At 40.1% G+C, this 24,747-nt stretch overlaps 1 protein-coding gene across 1 annotated transcript; it reads right to left on the bottom strand.

Annotated features, from left to right (window-relative positions):
* Positions 1-355: 355 nt before the first annotated feature.
* IFNGR1 (interferon gamma receptor 1) lies at positions 356-24,116 on the bottom strand. Its single transcript, XM_025997897.2, has 7 exons — positions 23,888-24,116; positions 11,639-11,753; positions 10,523-10,686; positions 8,905-9,074; positions 6,629-6,818; positions 3,732-3,859; positions 356-1,703 (listed from the first exon to the last, which is right to left on the bottom strand). The coding sequence occupies exons 1-7, from the start codon at positions 23,970-23,972 to the stop codon at positions 1,128-1,130; spliced, it is 1,428 nt and encodes a 475-aa protein (XP_025853682.2). The 5' UTR covers positions 23,973-24,116; the 3' UTR covers positions 356-1,127.
* Between the last annotated feature and the right edge of the window lie 631 nt (positions 24,117-24,747).

Here is a 24,747-nt window from a genome sequence, read left to right as displayed (position 1 = left end):
TTGTCTCTCACTGAGGACTCTCTCTTCACACCACATGCTTCTCAGGGCTCCCACCCATTCCAATGGTTTTGACCACCATCTTTATGTTAAAGACCCCTCAATCCTCATGCTCAACAGAAAATCCTTTTTTTCCCCTCCCCAAACAGCCTGGAATAGTGTTAGGTACCCTGGGTGGTATAACTGAAATAGAGACCATAAAAGGACCATTTTTAAAGATTACATTATTTTTAGCACCATTTTAAAGATTAGATATGAATTAGAAAATAATTCCATAGTCTTAGTGCATAGAAACAACAAATGGATAAAAAATACTACATTAACTGCCTGAGTGCTTGAATAAATGAGTACAAAAATCTATTTTAAACATATTTTATTTACAAATCTCTAAAAGCAATGTTCCATAAAAAAATATATACATGTTTCTATTTACATATTCTTAACTAAGTCTATTGATTTGAATTACAATTTAAATTCAATTTTGGAAAGCTTTCAGGATTTTCCTCTGAAAGTAAACATTTAAAAATACTATATACATAGGGGCATCTGGGTGGCTCAGTCGGTAAGTACCCGACTTGATTTCAGCTCAGGTCCTAGCCTCAGGGTCGTGAGATCAAGTCCTGCATCAGATTCCACGCTGAACGTGGAGCCTGCTTAAGATTTTCTCTCCTTCTTCTTCTGCCTCTCATCCACACACTCATGCTCTCACATTCTCTCTAAAAAAATAACAACTATATACAGACTTCCAAAAACAAATACCATGCTGAGGCACAAAAAAAAAAAAAAAAAAGAAAAAGAATCTATTACAGGACTTGAAGTGATTAGAAAGGGCCCTGGGGCATCTTACCTACTATCATAGGAAGCAGGGTTCTTAAGAGCTTTCACAGTTACTCAACCCATCTAGATGGAAAATTTCAAATGTGACAGTGGTTTGTTCTTTCAAAGCCTCTGCAGTTTTCAGACCAAATGTGACAATGCCAGAGAGGCTCTTTGCACTTTATGTACACCCAGATACTCTTATTTGGTTGATATTGACAAAGAATAATTTCTGAAATCATGATCCTATCATGAAAGCAAGAAAACTGTTCAGGAGAAGCCAATCCTTCAAAGTTGCTGCAACTTTGTTGATCTTAGGAAAACTCTCCAGAATCTGCCGTAAGTCTATAACCAATCAAGGACTCCTTAGTACCCTCGTCCACAAGCAGATCCACTAACACATGTGGCTTGTCATAACCAAAGGAGGTGGTGGTGTTTCTCAGCATTACAGTCTCCTGTTCTCCAGTCTTTATTTCAGTTTTATTATTTGGGGGAAGTTCTGAGTCAGATAAGAAGCTGTCCGATTCCACAACGCCACTGTCAGAACCATTTCTGGAGTGATAGGAGTTGAAAGCGACAACACAGGGTTCAGACTGGTTACTATTTGAATGGACAGAATTCTCTGTCATTCCTGGGGTCAGAGGGCACCTAGAAGCCATGTCAGAAGTATTCTGTTCAGTGGTCACCACTTCTGTTTCACTGAAAAGGTCTTCTCGGGGTTCCATTTTTCCGGCATTGTCTTCAGTAGGCATATCTACAATTGTTGCTGGCGACAACTGCTCTTCCCAGACCATCTTCTCATTTTCTGGAACAATTGGCTGGTAGGTGACGGGTGATACACATTTTGATTCAGATTTGGTCTCAGAAGAGGCATTTTTTACCACAGACAGCTAAGGGAAGAGAAGTCAATGATTAAAAATAATAAAGTAGTAAGCTTAAGTGCATATCCTTTAAAAGTCATGGTCTAAGGGTAATGGACAATGAAATATACCACTAAAGGGCATACTTATGGGAACAATGTAGCAGTATCAGGTGGTTGCCTTTTCTTGCTTTTAAATGAAAATACACTATATTAAAAATAAGTTTTAGAATTTTTAAAGTCATCCACCATCTAACCAGTATGTGCTGTTTTTTTCTATTTTGTCTCCACATGTATGCACATTAAATTTGTAATGGGAGTACACCTATTTATATAATATTTTCACCATTCATCTTCATAATTATAATTTTTATTAGAATTTTCACTGCCTCATATAATTTCTTTATACTGATGATTAATTTCTCTAATAGCAAATATTGAAGAGTTTCCAATTTTTATTATTTATAGAACATGATGAAGTGAGTATTTTTACACATCTTTTTATTTATGGAGTTTTTTAGTTTTTTAAAGAATAAATCCTTAAAAGTCTAGGAACAAGGAAAGGATAACTGTCTTGTGAGTTAGGGTCAAGAGTCCAGTCTCAAAGATTATGATACTGAGATGGTAGACTTCTTTGTAGAGCAGGAATTTAGGAGTTTGGGCAGAGGTGTGGTTTCTGGGTATATATTCAGTAGTGTCAGCAAATAATCACTAAGTCAAAGGCTGTGGCATTGTTTATGGCACTACTACACTCCATATCCATTATAAGCTTACCTTTCTACCAGAGTTGTATTATTTTTACCAGTATATATCAGTTTTACCACTACTGATACTACTGGATAGTCAGGTTTATTTTTCCTTCTCTAGTGGGTATAAAATTATATACTACAAAGTCACTTTGTGCTTACTTACTTATTTATCCTAAATCAGTAAGAATAAGTACTATAATTCATGCTTGAATTACCTACCACTGATAATTCTTATTCACTTTACATAAAGTGCTTTCAAAACAAATTGAAATGGGTCCTTTGCGTGTTATAGAGGTATTATTCCTGTCCTATTTCATTCAAACAGTTACCATTCTGTTACCTGTAAGCATTCTTTTCATTATACAAAAGGCTTTTATTTTCTTTAATTTTTTAAAAAAATTTATTAATGAGAGATACAGAGAGAGAGAGAGGGAGGCAGAGACACAGGCAGAGGGAGAAGCAGGCTCCATGCAGGGAGCCTGACGTGGGACTCGATCCCCAGTCTCCAGGATCACGCCCTGGACTGAAGGCGGCGCTAAACCGCTGAGCCACCGGGGCTGCCCTACAAAGGGCTTTTAAATGTTAGACATTAAAACATCAAACTTTCAAACTTCTGGGTTGCCTGGGTGGCTCAGTCAGTTAAGCATCCAACTCTACTTCGGCTCAGGTCATGATCTTGGTTCCTGAGATTGAGCCCAGCATCAGGCTCCATGCTCAGTGGAGAGTCTGCTTAAGGATTTCTCTCCCTCTCCCTCTGCCCCTCCCCCTGTTCATGTGCGTGCATGGGCGCGCTCTCTTGTGGCCATCTTTCCTTCTATACTCCAACCATAAAGGTGTTTCTGTATTTTTGGAGTTTCAGAAGCCATGCTTTCTTGATGCTAGGCTTTAGCACATACTATCTCTTAGTACTTGGGTAAACTCCTATCTATCCCTCAAGACTGCTTAAGCATCACTGCCTCCAGAAAGGGCACAACTAAGCCCCACCCTCCAAAGATGGACAGTCCTCATTGGCATGCACGTAAACTTCTATATTTGAACACCATACTCCCACTGAATACTTATTTTCTTCTCCCACTAAACTTTAAGCTCTTAACAGACTTATCCAATTATGCTCTTGTTCTGTACATTAAAAAGTACCTGATGTGTAGTAAAAATTAGGTGGTTTTGGATGTGTGGCAGATTGAATGATTTATGATAGACTGACATGCTGCTGAACATCACTCTAACTTAAAAAGAAACTAGAACTATCAAAAAGGTACGAATAAACACTCTACGGTATATAATTAAAGAAAAATATTTAAATATGTTACCAAGGACTTGGGTAACATGATGCTTTCTCTCTTAAATGGATTCATCTTCTTAATGTAACAATACACAAATACCAGGATAAGTACTAGAAAAAGTAGGAGAGCAGCAACAATTGGAATCCAAACAGAATCTAAAAAAAGGGAAAAATCACAAATTAGAATTAGGATAGAATACTGCTATATCTATGAAATAGTTTTAAAGTCTTAGTGCTGTTCTTTAATAGATTTGCCAACTGGGAAATTAATACGGTCAGAGTTGCAAAGAACCCTTGCCACAGAAGTTGGGCAAGATAAAAAAAAAAACAACAAAAAAACACTCAGGTACATATCCTAGATATGAAGAGGGCTCTTCTCAACTTGCAATTCTCTACTTTCTGTAACTCCATCTCCATGACACAAAGTGGCGAGAACAGATTTTCATAAGAACTTCCTTAAAGAGCCCCAATATAGGGTATTTCCAGAGTTACACTTTTCTCTCCGTTAATAAGGCAAAAGACAAAATTTTTAAAAATCTATCCCTTCAGAAGTAAATTCTGACAATGTAATAATTTAATCTTGCTCCTCAGAATTTTTGTCACATTTTATAATTATTTCGAGGCTGTAAATACCTTTAAAGAGATAGACAGTCTCTGCCTCTCTCTCTCTCTCTGTGACTATCATAAGTAAATAAAAAATTTAAAAAAAAAATTAAAAAAAAAAAAAGAGATAGACATACACATAACATACACAGACAGGAAAGTTGCACAAGAATTAGATGCCCTTAAATGCAAACCAGAAATAATAACCTAAACTAGGAAAGATCTGTTTCAAAGCACATACATCTATAATCACTATTGTGTATTTTGTTCTAATGCTGCTTTTTATTTTCAAAGCACAATCTTCAGTATTTTTTTTTAAGATTTTATTTATTTATTCATGAGAGACACAGAGAGAGAGGCAGAGACACAGGCAGAGGGAGAAGCAGGCTCCATGCAGGGAACCTGACATGGGACTCGATCCTGGGTCTCCAGGATCAGGCCCTGGGCTGAAGGTGGCGCTAAACCTCTGAGCCATCGGGCTGCCCCACAATCTTCAGTATTCTATTTTCACTGTCTTCTCTTCCAAATTAACAGTGCTCTACAAATCCTGGTGGCATTTGTCTCCCTTACTAGCATTTTATTACCTTTAATTTCTATTCCAAAGTTACTTTTTTGGAATTGTCACTCTAGAAATTACTACTAAATGAATGAGTGTATAAGATATATTATTAACAGGATGTGGAAAAAATTATTACAACAGTAAAGATAAAATAACAACTAATGCCAGCACTGTATGTAGAAACACAGCACAAGCAGGCAGGCAGGGAATACGGTTTCTGAGACACCGTGCTGCCACCATGTGGCCACAGTAGTAACTCAGTTTATAATTCAGTTTAAAAAAAATAAATCTGAGTCATTTGCATTATTTCACACTTTGTAGATTAATTAGGATTTTATTTTTTCAAAATAGCAATGCAAGTTGGCATAAAATGCACTGCATTATTTTAAGTCAAAAACTATTTGGAAAAAAAAAACCATTTGAAATCTTTGTTACAATAGCCTAAAAGTTACTAATATTAAATTCTAGGCATTTGGTCCAATTTTTGGCCTAGATCCCATTCTTCAAGAAGTTATTTGTATCATAAAATTTTGGTTGGGGGAGGCACCTGGATGGTTCAATCAATTAAGCATCTGACTTGATTTTAGCTCAGCTCGTGATCTCAAGGCTGTGAGATCAAGCCCCACTTCAGGCTCCATGCTCAGCATGGAGTCTGCCTGAGATTCTCCCTCCCTCTTCCTCTGCCACTCCCACTCATGCTCTCTCTCTAAAATAAATACATAAATCTTTAAAATAAATAAAAATAAAATAAAGCCATATTTAAAAACAGCCTGATAACTGGAAAATATATATATATATATTCACACAGAGTTATCAAAACATGCTATCATAGAGAAAATTGTAAATAATCTAGAAGTCTCAAATTGAGGAACATTAAAATGAATACAAATTCTTCATGATAAAACAGTCTACATACATTAAAAAATAATACTAATAGAGAATATGAATTAAAATGGAAAAATATTTATAATATATACTTAAGGCAGTGTATAAAATTGTATATACTATACACTAATGATCATAGCTATGTAGAAAAAGGGAAATGGGATGAGGAAAAGAAAAAAACACCATACTGTTAACTAAATATTTGGATGAAAGAACTACAAATAATTTTGTTTTCTTCCAGCTTTTTATATTTTAGAAATTATCTATAATGGAACATTTAAATTTCATAAGTGCAAAGAACAGCCCAAATTTTTGTTAAGGTACCTGCCACTTGAGAATATCAGTTCTAAAGTTCTATCATATATATTTCCCCCCCCACACACACACACAAAGAAAAGATAATAAAATAAAATTATTAAGTGTTATAAAAATGACCCATAACCTAACCTATCAATATTTATTTTTGGATACTAATTTCCAGTGTTTGTCCAGTTTGCATCACACATGCCAATGAATATTTTTGCTATTCAGTTTTTAAACTTACCACCCCCATTAAGAACATTCTAAAGGAAACATAACTTCTTGCTACGTGTAAATAGTAAGTTGCCTTATATCACTACAGTGTAATCTTGAAATGCTGACATTTATGCTTGGAGGTTTAGGTGTGCTTTCTTTACCCCTGGGTCAAAAGGTCATCACATAGCTTTCCAAATTGGTTGTTTTAGATCTCTCAGTGCCTGAAAAATAGCTTATTTTTACTTTTGGACTTCTCTAAGAAATGGAATTGCTAAGTATTTTTAAAAAGGACAGAGATTTATTGAAACTGCCTCTTTTCAGTTATCCCTCCCTGTATTTAGGAAGAACCAGCAGAAACTTACCTTCTATGTGGTCACCATCAAAAGTGGTAATACAAAGCTCTCTGGACTTCTCAGTTACAACAGACCATTCTTTTGAGACTCCTTCTGCTGAAATACAGTAGTTCAAACTGAGGGAGGACACTGGGATCGTAAGGCGGCACTGAGTCTCATTGCAATCATCTTCGTCCTCTATACCCGTTGTGTATGTTGTCTGTATGGGGGAAACAACAACAGAGAAAATGCATGGCTTCTTTCATTCTGCAGAAAACAAAACAAAAACCAAAAAAAGCACCGTATTTATCCTGATCAAACACCTGAAGGAAATTTATGTGGTGTAAGTTGAATAGGTCTGTAAATAGTGTTGATGTCAAACAATAAGTCAATTTGTTATTTCAACACAGTGCTATGCTATGTATCCATGAACATGTTCTTTGTAGTGACAACAAATTTAAAAGCTCAAATAGCAGGAATGTTCAGTTAGTTTTTTTGGTTTTGCTTTTTTTTTTTTTTTAAAGAATTTATTTATTTGTTCATGAGAGACACAGACAGAGACATAGGCAGAGGAAGAAGCAGGTTCTCTGCAGGAGCCTGCTGCGGGCCTCGATCCCAAGACCCCGGGATCACACCCCGAGCCAAAGGCAGATGTTCAACCACTGAGTCGCCCAGGTGTCCCTCACTGTTAGTTGTTAAAGTGACAAATGGTCATTAGTCCTTTGAAAATAGTGCTAAATACCTAGCTGATGAGAGAGAAAAGCATCTGTAGGTAGAATGCAAAAGTTATTCTACAATGACTGCGGCTTCTCTTAGCGGTAGTACACAGAAGGCACTGAGCCAGCCTCTGCCAGTTTATCCTTCATTAGAGCAGCCAAAGGACAAGCATCACCTGTGCCAGGGAGCGCCTGCATGCACGAAGGCAGAACAGGGATGCCGGACTGCAAACAACTGCCACCAGAGCAGAAAGACATGTGAGCCACGAGGCCTGCAAAGGAGCTAGGAATCATCGAACCACACAGAAGCAGTCTGTTATGTCAGAAGAGAATTCAAAGGGGAGATGAAATGCTCGCTGAATACTGAAGAGTGAGTAGAAACTTGCCAAAGCTGAGAAGGTGGAGAGGGCCTTCTGACAAAGAGCATGGCACCCACAGGGAACGAAGAGCCAAAAGTCACTCACCAAAGCACAAATAAAACATAGGCTGGAAAAGAATGGGGAGACAGGAAGCTGGAAAGGACACAGAGGCCAAATTATAAAGGCCTTGTAGGCCATACCATGAAAGGGAATTTAGATATGATTTTGTAGCTCACAGGGATTTGTGAAGGGATTTTAAGCAGTGAAGGAAGGTTAGATGTGCACTTCAGCAGGACAACTCCATTAAGCATCCAGAGTGATGTTTTAAAATCTGTGTCAAATGTCACTCTTGCTGCTCAAATCTTTCCAGAGATGTAACGTCTTTGTCAGAATAACATCAAATCTCTCCAGTGCCCCAAGAGATGTGGCCCCCGGTGACCTCTGACCTCATCTGCTCCATCTTGCTGCTCTTCACACCCAGTGTGCTTCTGCCAGAATCTATGCCTCCCAACAGTTTCCCCATATATACCCATTAAGGTCACCTCCTAACCTCCTCCAGACCTGGCTCCAGTCTCACCTTTCCCTGTTCTGACCACCCTACGGAAAAGCACTATTGCCCCCAACCCTGCTGCCCATCCCCTGTCCCTGCTCTGTTTTCCTCCATTACATGGAGCACTGGAGCACTGTCTGTACTATTTGCTGCTATCTGCTGGTGCCAGGAATGCACAGAGCACATGCCTGACAAATACTACTAAATAAAGCGACAGCAGCGCTGTGGAGAATGGATGGACTAGAATCATTCCAATCCAAGTCTGGCCTGCACACCACTGTAGTAAGTATATTTCCACAGCAGTACCACTAACCTTTACTTTCAAAAACAAGGATTCCAATTATAGCTTCCTATTATTTTACATCACTAGCCATGAAGAAGAAAAGATTAAAATTATGTTCATGTTACCAGTGGAGAAATAGAAGTAAACAGGTTTAAAATCCTAGAATAGAGCCATGCTGTTAAATGAGGCAAGACAAAATTTAAATGTATCCACCTGCCCAGCATTAGTGATTTACTACAATACTGACTCCCCTCAACATTTATTTATGTGGTTTTTCTTACCAACACCTATGATCCGTAAGTCCTGCCTAGGTGTTCATAAGCATTCTACTTTCATTACACTACATATAGAGACTACTTATGCTAGCAACAGAAAAACAGATCAACAGAAACACATACCTCACTTCCATTTATTTTCATATACACGGTATACATGAATGTGTGACAATTATTTTCATCATATATGGGTACTGCCTGTCTTCCACTTATAGCAGTTAAAGGATGAAATAAATCAATAATGATTTGGTTTTCCATTTTTCTGATACCCAGTGCAGGTGGTCCAATTTTCCCTGTCGTGGTGGGGAGGACACACAAAAGCAGAATTAGTACTACCCCTGGAACTTCACAGCGTATTACATAAAATTGCCAAAATCAATCAACCTACTCTTTCTGTTGCTCTAAAGCAGGACCATGTTTAAACTATTCCACAAAGACCTAGAAGATATTCTAAATGCCCTTAAAAAAGAAATGTTAATCTCAAGCAGGAAGTATTCTTATCAAATCTAAACTCTTTAATAGTTTAAAGTCACTTCTAGTCCAAAAGGTAAATATTGTTTTACAAGGTTAAAAAAACCTTGACATAACAGTAAACTCTATCAGGATATTTTTCCTTTTTTTTGTGGTTCTGCAGATAAAAAGGAAAATCTTTCTCTCAAAAAATGTTTCAGAAAAGGCATTTTAGTTACCTTTGCCACACTCACTGAAACTCTTTGTATTACCAATATCTATGGACGTCTGGCATGAAGGCTCTTATAAAAGCTTGCTAAATATGTTGAACTTTTATTGTGAAAATTAAAACTAGATATTCATTCATTCATTCAGCAAATGCTTATGATTATGTGTCACCAATGCTTGACACTTTGTTGGTGAATCATTTACCTATTCTTCATGTGTTTATTGCCCACTTACTATGTGCCACGCAGGTCTGTTCCTCAGGGCCTGGCATACTTTCTAGCACAGTGTGCCCTTGATAAATCTGATGGTGTAGCTATCAGATGACAAAGGCATGGACTCTGGGATATAACATTATTTCAAGGGCAAGTAAAGGAAGGGCCTCTAATAAGTAAGCACAATCTAAAGAGCAGGAGCAGAACCAAGGCTATGGTGGAAGAAGCAAAGAAGGAAGTGAAGATGGATAGCAAGGTACAAGGCCTAGAGTACTGGAGAGGACAAAGTGATCGTTTCTTTACTCATGAGTGAGGGTATGAGAGCTACACAGTAGGGTTTGGTCAGAGCAAAGGAATGGGCCCTGAAGATTTTGGAGCCTGAGGCAATAACTAAGATAATATATCACAGGAATGTGTGGCTGGCAGAAGTCAGGGCTGAAAAATCACTGGGGTTGAGGAGATGATAGAAATCTAACATTTGTTAATGTATTAAGTTGGTAGATAAAATTCCTCAAGGTCTTGGGGACTAGGCACAGTGTGGAAGAGGGAGACGTCAGTGAGTATAACTCAGCAAGGAGTGATAGGGAAGGGGGTGAGGGGGAAGGCTCCTCGAGAGTCCCTGGGGGCAGCACTGACCCATGCTTTCAGGGAGTGGAAATGTAATTGTTTAGAAGGGGTACAGTGATGGGCACCTCTCACCCCAATTTTGTGGGGGCTTGGGCAAACAGGAAGACACAGACTCCCTAAATTCCTCCAAAGGTTTCTTGTAATTATTTTCAGCAAGTGCTAATAAAAGCAAATCTATACAGAAGATATGCGTAAATATTTTCAAATTTCAAAGATCTACTCACCTTGTCGACATAAAATAAATTCTTTTGATTCTACATAGGCTGATTCTTTTTGCCCAAGCCTAGCTTTAACTCTGGCCCAGAGAGAAAGTGATGGATCATTAATTACGGGAAAAATATTACAGTAATGATCTGAGGTGTTGCAGGCATCAATCCATACTGCTTCCCTAAAATTAGGAATAAAGAAACACAACAGTAACATTTACTGTCAATATACAAACTTGAATAATCTCTGTCTGTGCTTTGCTTTACACGTACAGCATGGAGCTGGTAGAAAGAACTGATCAAGGATAGGATGGAGGAGCCAGACAAAGTAGGAAGTCTTACTCTTATCAGAAGTACTAGAAATCCCTCTACAATAAAGAGGCTCAATTCAAAATACAACACCTGAACAAAGCACATTCCACATACAGTTTTTAAAAATCTGATCTTTAAACCACTCTAGATTCTGTGAACATAATCATTACTTGACTGCAGAATCTAACGTATTACAGAGACTCCTGACACTTGTTGAAAAATTTTTTGAAATTTTGATCTTTCTACTCAATAATACATTTACTATGGAAAGTAAGAGGACATCTTTTTTTAAAAAAATATATTTTATGTATTTAGTTATAAGAGAGACAGAATGAGAGTACGGGTAGGAGCAGAGAAGAAGGACAGGCACACTCCACGCTGAGTGCAGAGCCCAATGTGGGGCTGGATCCCACGACCCTAAGATCCCACGCCCTGTGTCAAGCCCGAGCCCTGAGCCAGAGCCCGGAGTTGGCCTATCTGCTCAGTGGAGAGTCTACTAGAGGATTCTCTCTCTCTCCTCTCCTCCCAGTGCCCCTCTCCCCATCAGCACACATACATGTGCACTCTCTCTCTCAAATAAGTCTTTAAAAAAAAATCTCAGAAGTCAGGACTCCTCTACTTCAATTTTGATAGAAAGAAGAATTAAGAGGCAGGAATACTCTGAAAATAACTAATCTGCATCCTTAGCACTTCTGGAAGTACAAGCAGTTTAAGAAGTTCTTCCACATAGGAAAGAAAGATGATGAGAAAAAACATAAAGTTATGGGAAGTATAAAGACCTAGACAAAAACAGAATTAAAAAGATAAAAGAGTAACACTTACCCATAGTTCTTTACCTGTACAGTAAAAACAGGAATCTGTGGCATGGGTGGGTAGTTCCAAAATAGGACAGTATTAAAGTTATAGGCCTCAATTGTAATATTGGTTGGTACTGGCACTGTAAGAGATTCAAAAAGTAAAATGGACAACTGTAAGAAACTAACATTAACATTAGAAAACCCTGTAAGCAGCCATGTTAGCCAAATATGTATTTTGAAGAAAAGCAGAATTCACCAAACAAATACAATTATTTAAATTGAGACTTACAAAAACTAATTTTATGAATAAATGTAAAATGTATAGAGTTCTGGTTCATTCTAAATTCCTAAAAAACTAATTTTATGAATAAATGTAAAATGTATAGAGTTCTGGTTCATTCTAAATTCCTAAAACACTGTAATATGAGGTAAATACAAATACAGTAGAGGCAATAAATCTCTATAATGTCTTTAGGAGTTTTTCTAAATAAATGCACTGTCTGTTGTAATAATAATCTTTAATTCATTTACTCACTAGAATTTCCCATATTTGAAACCACAGACTGCCTTCATTGTCTAGAGAACTGGCTATGCCAGGGAGGGGCAATTTCATTCTAAAATACCACGTAGGCTCTCAGCCCTCACCTGGTATTATCACACACCTTGGCACCTTTTCTAATAGCACAGGAATCGAGGCCTCACTTGGCTCCAGGAGCCATTCACCTTGTCAGTTTCATTAACTTTTTGCTCTCTGAGGTATGAAGGGCTCGTTACAAAACACACCTAATATTTCTTCTTGCCTTTGCTCTTGTAAACCATTTCAGAAAATGTCTGCTGAGAAGATGGGAGTCACATGAGAGAACAGGCAGGAGTCACTTTGATATCCTGTAACTAATTATCAAAACCAGCCACTTACTCCCCTGTGCAGTGTGAAAGGCTGCTGACCACACCCCTTGGGAAACAAACACACATACATCTCCTCCCTTCCTCCTTTTTTCTCTCTCCCTCCTTCTTTCTCTCCCTTCCTACCCTTCTTTATGAGTGAACAGGAAGATACAGAGTTGGCAATATGACCCCAATTTTAAGAGTATTCAATCCTACCTACCTGAACACCATGAAACATAATTTACAATTACAATTAAAATAAATGAAAGGATGGCACTGTGGTCAGGTACAGTGGCTTCCAAACATAAATTATCAGCCTCAAAAATTCTGAGAAAGCCAAAAATTTATTTAAAAAAAAAAAGAAAAAATTCCCCAGCACAGGGCACCTGGGTGGCTCAGTTGGTTAGGCATCTGGCTCTTAATTTCGGCTCAAGTCAGGATCCTATGGTCCTGGGATTGAGCCCTGCATCGGGCTCTGCACTCAGTGGAGAGGTGACTTGTGATTCTCTTTCTCCCTTAGCCCTCCCCCTCCCACACACTCTCTCTAAAATAAATAAATGAATATTTTTTTAAAAATAAAAATTCCCTAGCTGACAATGATGATTACTTGGGAGTTATATAAAGTGGACTGTTCTAATAAAAAATATTCCCTGGATTGGACATTAAGAAATGTGGGTTCTTTCCTAGTCATTTCAGACTTCCTAATCTGATACATGAGGTGTTAATTTCACATACATAAAGTATTTGCTTACTTTTGAAGGAAATGTCTACAGTATTTTTTCCCAAAGCAAAATTCCAATATTCAAACCCAAACTGGTACATTGCTTTAATTTACAATTATTTAAACTTGTATAATTGTTTTAAAACAGAACACAGAGCGGTTAAGCCTCTGCCTTTGGCTCAGGGCGTGATCCTGGGGTCCCAGGATTGAGTCCCACATCAGGCTCCCTGAGTGGAGCCTGCTTCTCCCTCTGCCTGTATCTGCCTTTCTCTTTCTGTGTCTCTCATGAATAAATAAAATCTTAAAAAAAATAAAATAAAACAGAACACAGATCCAGAATTATTTCAGTAAAAAAGTTATGAACAATTAAATTCTACGCCTTTTTCCTTCCTTTTATGATTATTTTCCTTTGTAACTGGTTTTCAACAGGAGGTGATTTTTGTCTCCCAGGGGACATTTGGCACTGTCTGGAGACATTTTTGGTTCTCACAACTGAGTGGTAGTGGTAAGGTGCTACTGACATCTTGAGAATAGGGGCCAAGAATGTGAAGTATTCTATAAAGGCACAGGACAGCTCTCCAAGGTTTGGCAGTCCAAAATGCCAACAGCACTAAAGTTGAGGGATCATGCTTCATATGTTCACAACTTTAGGAATTTTTAATTATTGCTTAAGAGGAAAAACTAATTTAAAAATAGAATCCTTTTGATAAACCAATATATTACATGGCTTCCTCACAATGAGTACCTTTGGTTTTCATTTTTGTCTAACTTCTATAACTACTTATCAAAGCACTGTGACAATTTGTGCCAAAAGGTTGAGATTATGAAGCTGGAGGAGGTCTCACAGATTCAAACACTGCATGCTTATAGTATGCTGCTGCTTCTCCTTTTTTAAGATTTTATTTATCTATTCATGAGAGACACAGGGAGAGACAGGCAGACACAGGCAGAGGGAGGGAAGGCTCTCCCTCTGGGGAGCCTGATGTGGGACTGGATCCCAGGACTCTGGGATCACGACCTGCATCGAAGGCAGACTCTCCTGCTGAGCCACCCAGGTGCTCCTAATATGCTCCTTCTGTAGCCAGTGATCAGACACCTACAAGTTTTCTATTTACTCTTCCTGAAATACTGCTGACAGCTACTGGTTCCTAGCATCTCTGGTTCTCTAAGCAATTTCCTTGCAGGTGAGCCAGACAGCACTGGGCTTGGCAGATTTAGCCCTGATTCTTCTCTTTTGGTTTCGGTAGAGCTCCATGGCATACTTAGCAGGGCCTACTGAGGCTTCTTTTTTCGGTTACTTTAGGCAGATTTTTGGAAGTTTGCACCTCAACTTCATGAAACAACCTAGTCTCAGAGAGCCTACAATCTGTGGGGAGGAAATACAAGGCACCCCCCACACACACACTCCTCAGGGTCAAATCAACATTAATATCAAATAATATAAACAGGGGTGCCTGGGTGGCTCAGTTAAGCATCTGCCTTTGGCTCAGGTCAGGATACTGGGGAAATGGGATTGAGCCCCATGTGGAGCTTCTGGCTCAGCAGAGTCCGCTCCTTCCTTTCTCTCTGCTCCTCCCCTGGCTTATGCATGTACTATGTCTTTCTCAAATAAATAAATAAAATCTACAAAAAAAATAATATTGTGGCACTGGTGGAGCATCTGCCTTCTGCTCAGATCGTGATCCTGGTGTCCTGGGATCAAGTCCTACATTGGGCTCCCTGCAGGGAGCCTGCTTCTCCCTCTGTCTCTGCCTCTCTCTGTGTCTCTCATGAATGAATAAATAAAATCTTTAATAATAATCATCATCACACATATAAACATTATTTTTAACCAGGTAAGAGAGGAGGAACCTGATGCTATGAAAACTCACACTGAATGTGAACTCTCAAAAGCCATTTCTTAACTTCAGCATCTCTTGCCTCTTCAGAGACTGAGAATTTTCAAACCTTCAGGTCCTGGTTCTTTTTTAACAGCCCTTCTTTTGGTTACTCTTTCTATTCTTGCATTTTACCACCAGAAGCAAGAAGAAACCATGTGGCACTTTCAGCACTGCTCGGCAACCTCCTGGCTAGGTCTTGAACTCAACAAGCACATTTCCTACTCTTCCTGCTATTAAAGGCAACGGTGTCCCTAAGCCTTCTGCCTCTGGTAACAAGGACGTGCTTTCCTCCAGTTTCCAAAAATGAAGAGTTCTTCACTGCCTTTTAAGTCTCTTTTAAAAAAAATCATTCCCAATAGGAATGACTAAACTGTACAGACTCACACTGAGATTCCTATATTCAAGGAACAGGCATATACAATATTAAATAAAGCACATTTACATGTAAGAAGAAGTTACTGAATCATAGTTATGAAACCACAAACAGGGGCACCTGGGTGACTCAGTCCTTAAATGTCTGCCTTTGGCTCAGGTCAAGATCCCAGGGTCCGAGGATAGAGTCCAGCATCAGGCTCCCTGTTCAATGGGGAGTCTGCTTCACTCTCTCCCTCCACCTCTGCCTGCCACTCCCCCTGCTCTTGCTTTGTCTCTGTCAAATAAATGAATAAATAAAAAAATAAAATAAACAAAAAACACACAAACAAAAAAACCCACAAAGTAGCCTGGCACACTAGGTTGGTTAGGTTTTAGTGTTAATCAAATGATGTCTCCCATAATTTAAGTTAAAGCTTGACTTGGTTGACTAGAAAAAGGGCTTAAATCACAGCTTTCAAAGCAAAAAGAGACAGGTGGTGGGAAGAGGAGGTTTCAATGGATACTAACAGACCTTACCATTCTACTAAAGGGGAAACTTTGAATATATACACTAAAGGATGTAACTTGTGGTTTTATGCTACCAGCAGAGAAACCATGTGGTTATTACACATCTGCCTTTGTCATTATTTGCCAAACTCTCATGATAAGTAGACATGAGTAGTTTTCTATTGTTTCAGAAGTTTGTGACCTAAAGTTTAAATTGTTTTATTTTATTTTTTTAAAAGATCTTATGTATTTATTCATGAGAGACACAGAGGGGCAGAGATGTAGCAGAGGGAGAAGCAGGCTTCATGCAGGGAGCCCGATATGGGACTCAATCCTGGGACTGCGTGATCACACCCTGAGCCAAAGTCAGGTGCTCAACTGCTGAGCTACCCAGGCGTCCCTTAAATCATTTTATATTCAAATTAAAATAATTAAGGCTTACAGCAAACTTCTATTCAAAATAAATTTTTATTTTATGTCAATAAAAATATATGTAGAAATAGCAAGAAAGGATTATCTGTGGTGTTTAAGGAAGAGTATCTCATCACATAAAATAATCTTACAGATTTCTCTTGAAAATGATACAGATAGTTTTCTGTAACTCATGTTGTTTTGGAAATGAGTTCCGTTATTTGGTGCATGCTACCTAGAATAAACTTTTGCTGTTTTAAAATCTGCTTCTCACAATGCCTCTGAACAGCTGAGGATTTAACAAAACCAAACACAGTAAAGAACAATCCGTTTTTTGTACCACTCTACAATGCAGGGTGCGTGGGGGGGGGGGGAGCTCTGGTTACAACCAACTGTTTCCTCTTGATAAACTGGGAGAGACAGGATATGAAAAGAAGAGCAAGGAAGAGGACAGAAAAACTGATCAGTACATGAGGAAGCAGCGCACAAGACAATGGGCAAGGGGAAATCACAAAAGACCAAAAAACCTCAGCTAGAAAGAACAGCTCTGTAATAATTGCTGGGGAAACAAGGACCTACGGACATCTCCAGATTTCCTGTGTGGATGATGGCCAGAATACAGGCTGCTATGTGTCCTCCATCCCATAACCACCAAAAGCATCTGTACCTCTACTGAAAAAGGGATAGTCACAGAAGTTCTTGCCCGATTTTAACAAAGACTATAAAAGTGCGTACATCTATGGCTGAGCAGAGCTCTGGAGTCTGTAGACACCATCTGACAATTTGCTTAACCAACCTCGCTCTGGGAAGGAGGAGCTGAGAAGCATAAAGGAGATAAAGGGGCCAGTAATTAAATTGTTTGGGGGGATTCTAAGCCTCCGACACTACAGCTCAAAAACAAGTGCTCCAAATTAAAGCATCAGACCCTTTTGTGAATGAACAACTTTCAGAGAAAAGCTCTCTAGCACCTTTCCCCTGGTGAAAGATAGAGTCATGGGTGTTTTTACAAAGGTTTCTTCTCTCATTACAAACTGAGAAATGGCATTGAGAAATCCAGGGAGACAAATCGAACTTCAATTAAAAAAAGAAAAAGAAGAAAGAAAGAAGAAAAGAAAGAAAGAAGAAAGAAAGAAATAAAGAAATCAATCCAAGGAGGAAAAGGGAGAAATATCAAACCAAGACTTCTGCAATTTTTTTTCAGAATATATTTATGAGCACAATCTACCTCCTGAATGGTTTTATGGTCCTGATAAAATAGCTATTTTCTTAGTGCCTTCCAAAATTTTTTCTTAGCAAGCAGGAGTGTCTTCTAGATTTAAGATGAATAAAGACATTTTGATAACTCTTGCACATTTCAAATGTTCATAAAAGTTTTTTAATTGAAACATTTCAGTATTTTTCGGCTTTGAATCATCTGTCACTTTGAGATGAATATACAAAAAGTCTATTTTCCACTTTTATTACTTCCTTACCCTTAGAAAAAGAGATTCAGAGCTAAGGGTTCAAATAATAAAATTATTATTATAAATAATAAAATAATAAAGTTGTCACTCTATAAAATAGTTCCCTAGCTGGGTCAATATTCTTTTTTTTTTTTAAGATTTTATTTATTTATATATGAGAGAGAGAGAGAGAGAGAGAGAGGCAGAGACACAGGCAGAGGGAGAAGCAGGCTCCATGCAGGGAGTCTGACATGAGACTCGATCCCGGATCTCCAGGATCACGCCCTGGGCTGAAGGCGGGGCTAAACTGCTGAGCCACCTGGGCTGCCCTGGGTCAATACTCTTAATAGGTCTGCTCTTCTATTTGTCTTCAGGCTCTATTCTGATTTTATCACTCATTCTCTCTCTTAATTTGTGGAGCCCAGAATACAACAGATATGAATGAAATCCTTTCCTTTTTTTTTTTTTTTAAAGAGATGGACATAATCAAATAGTAGCTTAGACTGAATTTGCAATTAACTAAAATCCCCCCAGATCTTTTACCCAAACCACCATTGGATAAGTTAGAGCTTCTCCAATAAACACCTGCTTAGCTTAGCCACTTTCTGATCTAAAATGCAGGATTTTTATATGTGCTCCTATTTATTCAGTTTTATCTAGTTGGGTTTGCTTGGCATGCCAACAAATTCTACTTGGACCAGATCCACCTATACCGTGAGAGAGGTCATTTCTCAAGACTAGTTCCCATTTGGACTAATTCACTCCAAGTTGAGAAATAGTTGAGAAATAGGAGCTGAAAAACTTTTTTCAGTTTCTGAAAAACAGGGGAAAGAGAGAAGAACAAGTTAGTTGCTGAACCTATTTTAAAGGTCTCATACTGATTTGGAATGATTTTTTTTTTTAAAGCCAACACAATTTCTCATATACAACTACAACAATTTAATATTTTAAAATATATTTGTTAAAATAAATAACAATGAACATAATGGTAATCACTAATGTGTGCATTAAACATTTACCACAAGACAAGCAATGTGCTCCACGTTGTTATGCGCTGTCTCCGTTAACCAACACAAACCATTCTATGAGAGAGGTGATACTGGTATACATATTTTTATCAATGAAAAAACAAAGGTGTAGAGAAGCTATTGAGAGACTTGACAGTCTATAAAGTTTTGTTGGTTTTGGTTAAGAAAAGCAACTTAGGCATAATTTTGGTAATAGTTTAAAATAAGAAAATGATCTCCATATATTAATACAAAGTGGAGATGATTATTTTCTGGTCACTTCACAAGCATCTAATTCAAGTAGTTTTGCATGATTTATTATACTATCACAATTATATGATGACCACAGCAAAATATGAACAATGTGTTAAAGGAAATCATTTCTTTGGAATGGACATGACTGAAATGGATATTGGTATTCTGATTTCTATGCACTGGGGTAATCTAAACCAAAGAGACTCCCTTAGTAAGAAATTTACAGGTAAATGGATTCCTTCCTGTCAGGAATTAATTTAATTCTGGTTCAATTCTCATTCTGTTTCTATCCAATTAAAATGGAACCATTAATTATTCATCTAGTTTATACAACAACGGCACTATTGCTGTTTGCTGCCAAATTTTATGAGATAGCTCTTTTATAAGGGTTATTTTTCTCTTTTTTTTTTTTAAATTGTAGAATATGTGTGTGAGGATACAAGGGGAGATAAGACAGGTAGAGAGGTAGGGACTGGGAAATGAAGTGCCTTGTCATGTGTAAGCAAAGGATTAGCAACATAGCTAGAGAAATAATGTTCCTGAAGGAAGTACAGATGCTAGGGCAACAAAGTAAATATGCTCACTATGGTTGAGTGGGCAGTCACTGGATTAGCCCACCTAATTACTGACCTAAAATAGGTCAGTCTCCTATTTTAAGAAGAGAAATGATTTTATGCAGGATCAGGATCAGTTGGGCCATTCAGAAAAACCATTCATCTTACAGAGTAGTTTGAGGGTAGACTCTAAGGAAGGAGGCCAGTTAGGCTCCTGCTTAGATTGAGACGACTCAATGAAAATGGCAGTTTAAATGAGAAGAGAGGGCAGTTTGTAGAAAGTTTAAAAGACAGTCAGCAGGAGTCATTCATGGATGTGGGAAGAGAACAAGCAAGAGCAAGGGGAAGGGCAGAGGGAGACTCTCCACTGAGCAGGGAGCCCAAAGGGCTTGAACTCAGGACCCTGGCATCATGACCTGAGCCAAAGGCAAGACGGTTAACCACCTGAGCTACCCAGGCGCCCCAGTAGTGTATATATATTTTTAAGTGAAGCAGTATCTGTCTTCTTGCAGTTTGCTCTTCCACTGTGGTTTTTAGTAATATTCAAGAGCATACTGTACTTTCTCAAATAGAAGTGGGGCTCTTACCTTAACTGTCTCCACTAATAAAGTGGAGAAAGTCTCTTTTCTGACTAAAGGATAATGTTCTGGGTTGCTTAAATTTTTCATTATTTTCTTTGGCTCCTATTTTATTTCAGAGATTCAAAATACTTAAGACCATGCATTTTAATTACATTTATTGAATAGGGTATTAATAATTTCTTTTTCATTTTATTCTTATTCATGATTCCTTTTTTTAAATTCATGATTCCTATGGACTTTGAAAGGTTCTCATTTTAGTTCCATATAGAGGAAAACCTAAAAAAAGACCAAAAACCTCAGCTAGAAAGAACAGCTCTGTAATAATTGCTGGGGAAACAAGGACCTACGGACATCTCCAGATTTCCTGTGTGGATGATGGCCAGAATACAGGCTGCTATGTGTCCTCCATCCCATAACCACCAAAAGCATCTGTACCTCTACTGAAAAAGGGATAGTCACAGAAGTTCTTGCCCGATTTTAACAAAGACTATAAAAGTGCGTACATCTATGGCTGAGCAGAGCTCTGGAGTCTGTAGACACCATCTGACAATTTGCTTAACCAACCTCGCTCTGGGAAGGAGGAGCTGAGAAGCATAAAGGAGATAAAGGGGCCAGTAATTAAATTGTTTGGGGGGATTCTAAGCCTCCGACACTACAGCTCAAAAACAAGTGCTCCAAATTAAAGCATCAGACCCTTTTGTGAATGAACAACTTTCAGAGAAAAGCTCTCTAGCACCTTTCCCCTGGTGAAAGATAGAGTCATGGGTGTTTTTACAAAGGTTTCTTCTCTCATTACAAACTGAGAAATGGCATTGAGAAATCCAGGGAGACAAATCGAACTTCAATTAAAAAAAGAAAAAGAAGAAAGAAAGAAGAAAAGAAAGAAAGAAGAAAGAAAGAAATAAAGAAATCAATCCAAGGAGGAAAAGGGAGAAATATCAAACCAAGACTTCTGCAATTTTTTTTCAGAATATATTTATGAGCACAATCTACCTCCTGAATGGTTTTATGGTCCTGATAAAATAGCTATTTTCTTAGTGCCTTCCAAAATTTTTTCTTAGCAAGCAGGAGTGTCTTCTAGATTTAAGATGAATAAAGACATTTTGATAACTCTTGCACATTTCAAATGTTCATAAAAGTTTTTTAATTGAAACATTTCAGTATTTTTCGGCTTTGAATCATCTGTCACTTTGAGATGAATATACAAAAAGTCTATTTTCCACTTTTATTACTTCCTTACCCTTAGAAAAAGAGATTCAGAGCTAAGGGTTCAAATAATAAAATTATTATTATAAATAATAAAATAATAAAGTTGTCACTCTATAAAATAGTTCCCTAGCTGGGTCAATATTCTTTTTTTTTTTAAGATTTTATTTTATTTATTTATATATGAGAGAGAGAGAGAGAGAGAGAGGCAGAGACACAGGCAGAGGGAGAAGCAGGCTCCATGCAGGGAGTCTGACATGAGACTCGATCCCGGATCTCCAGGATCACGCCCTGGGCTGAAGGCGGGGCTAAACTGCTGAGCCACCTGGGCTGCCCTGGGTCAATACTCTTAATAGGTCTGCTCTTCTATTTGTCTTCAGGCTCTATTCGTCTCAATCTAAGCAGGAGCCTAACTGGCCTCCTTCCTTAGAGTCTACCCTCAAACTACTCTGTAAGATGAATGGTTTTTCTGAATGGCCCAACTGATCCTGCATAAAATCATTTCTCTTCTTAAAATAGGAGACTGACCTATTTTAGGTCAGTAATTAGGTGGGCTAATCCAGTGACTGCCCACTCAACCATAGTGAGCATATTTACTTTGTTGCCCTAGCATCTGTACTTCCTTCAGGAACATTATTTCTCTTCTGGAAACTCCCTTACTGCCACCGCAGGCAAGCAGGTGCCTGACCCAAGCTGAGCAAATCAGAGCCTTTGGGCTCTAACAAATCCCTTGAGATTTTGTTAGGATGGCGGAAGCTGCAAGATGCAAAACCCGAATACTGTCAACATCCATGATCCCTGCCAAGTAGGAGCAGCTGTCCACCTTCAGAGTTGGTAATAAGATATAGAGTCTTGGCACTTTTGAGTGACTGGCTCAGCTTTCGGAGGCCAAAGTGGCATCTCTACCTTTCTATCTCTTGCTTGGATTCTCTAAACCAATAAATTCCCCAATCTGCCAGAGTTAGCCAATGCTATGTTGCTAATCCTTTGCTTACACATGACAAGGCACTTCATTTCCCAGTCCCTACCTCTCTACCTGTCTTATCTCCCCTTGTATCCTCACACACATATTCTACAATGAAACCCTTAGTATTCCACTAATTGAACAAGCTGTTTCACACCCTCTCCCTCTGCACACCCAGTCTCTCTGTACCTCCAGCTCCAACTCTGGAGTTACCTGACTCCATAAAGTCCTTCCTGATTCCCCTGGTCAGAGCCAGATACCCCAACCTTGTTTGTCTAGTAGTCTGTGCAAGAGTCCAGGCCCTTATCACAATGTGCTGCAACTGCCCTTGTAGATGACTCACCTGCCCTAGGTAATGAGTTTCCAGAGTGGTTAAAACTTGGGACTCTAGAGTCCACCTGCCAGGCTCCCCACTGAGTAGCAGTGACCTCTCTCCAAGTTGGGCAGACCTCTTTGTGCCTTGATTTCTCATCCATAAATGGAGATACTGATAGCACCTACTGTATTCGGTTTTTGTGAGAATGAGATGGGATAAGTTAACAGCAGTGCCTAGCGCTTAATAACTGTTAGCCAAATAATCATCCTTGAAAGCAGAAACTGAATAACTCCCATCTTTGTATCCCCAACATCTGGCACAATGCCTATCCCAAAGAATGTCTAATTATTTGTTTGCTTGCCTCTTCAAGAACAAGCCAGAGGACAGGTGGACATGAATGCAACACACCTAAACGAAGCCCACAGACCAAGCCATAATACAGAGGTTTGGACCCAGAATTTGCCAAGGGTGCAGAAGACCAGGCCTCCCTGACCCCTTCGAGGCAACTGCTAACTGTGGATACTGAGAAGATACTCAAAACTGATGCGGATCCTGATACTTTAGGTTTAAGGCTCTTGCAGAAAATATTCACTGATTTCACCGGAGCTCCTAATCAACATTACGCCGAACTTTGAAAAACGTATTCCCTGCATTTATTTCCGGGGAAATCTCAGTGAACAGGCAGAAATAAAATGCTCAAGAACTAGGCTACGAGACGTACAGCCTAACACATCTGCTACCGAGTGCACGCGCTACAAGGCTTCCAGATTACACGTAAGAGGGCCAATCACTGCCACTTAATGATTTTCATGAGGGGAGCACAACTTTTTTCGTGACGATTTTGGGCTCCCCTCAGAGTACTTAAGTCCTGAGCGCTGGTCACAGGGTACACACGCTGACCGAGCAACCCACTTCTTTAAAAATGAATTACCAGAACTGGAGACCGACAGCCGCGTTTAGTCGTTTCGGCAACTACGGAAGAGGCGAGAGAAAGGGAACTAAAGTCCACCGACCGCGGAGACCACGGCGGCCTTCCCAGGGGCCGCCCGCGCACGTCTGGGGGCGTCCGGGAACCCCGCGCGACGTCCCGGGCGGACGAGGGCGCGCCCCGCGGGGCCGTGCTTCTAGCCCCGGGCGGCTCCCAACCGCCGCCCCCGCCCCCCGGCCGCAGCCCTGCCGCGAGCGACGTACCCGAAGACAGCTCCGGATCTGCGGGGCTCATCTCCACCCAGCACCCGGCCTGCAAGACGAGGACGAGCAGAAGGAGCAGGGCCATGCTGCCCGGAGCCGCCTCGGGGTGCGGCCCTCAGAGAACGCGGCGTCCAGCCTGCAGCCGGGCCTCGCGTCACTTCCGGACCGGCGGACCAGCGCTCTGAGGAGAGGTCCGGCGCGCACGCAGCGCGGAGCCCGAGTGGGGATTGGGGGTGGGGGGGGAGGCGGGCGGGGGCGGGGGCGGGGGCGGGGGGCCGGACGGGGAGGCGGGGCCACGGCGGAGGAGGCGGGGCCACGGCGGGGACGCCTGGCGCTGACCCGGCAGCGGGACAGGGCGGGGGCGGAGTCAAGGTCAGGAGGTGGAGTCACGGTGAGGAGGCGGGGCCAGAGCCGTGAGGCGGAACCCGAGCGGGAGCGTGAGCCTGAGGCGGGAGGCTGGGAACCGGGACGTGAGAGGGAATTCAGGGCAGCGACTCCCCAGCCGGGCGTCGGCTGGGAGGGCGGACTGGGGCGAGGAGGCCATAGGCCGGCTCCAAGGACTCACCGCGTTAAGGGCGTCAGAGTCCGTGGCCGTGACAAGGGCCCACAGTTCTGAGGAACTTGGATCCAGAGGTCCCGTTCTTTCGATCTGGCACCACCTTCCGAGATTCTTCTTCCCGTTTTTGCAGTGTTCTGGGGTTGCAGAGCTTTTCCTGAGGCCACAGCCCAGCCACACTCCGTACTTGAACCCTGCTAGGCTTCGCCATCGAGGCGTCTGGAAGTCTGGGAGTTCAGAACAGAGCCCTAAATGCCTCTCTCATCCCTGCATTTGTATTTGAGGAAACCAAAGCTTCAGTGGT

This window comes from Vulpes vulpes, chromosome 1, assembly GCF_048418805.1.
Source record: "Vulpes vulpes isolate BD-2025 chromosome 1, VulVul3, whole genome shotgun sequence".
NCBI classification, from domain to species: Eukaryota; Metazoa; Chordata; class Mammalia; order Carnivora; family Canidae; genus Vulpes; species Vulpes vulpes.
The sequence above is the reverse complement of the archived record's forward strand: the minus strand, read 5'-3'. Positions and strand labels throughout refer to the sequence as shown.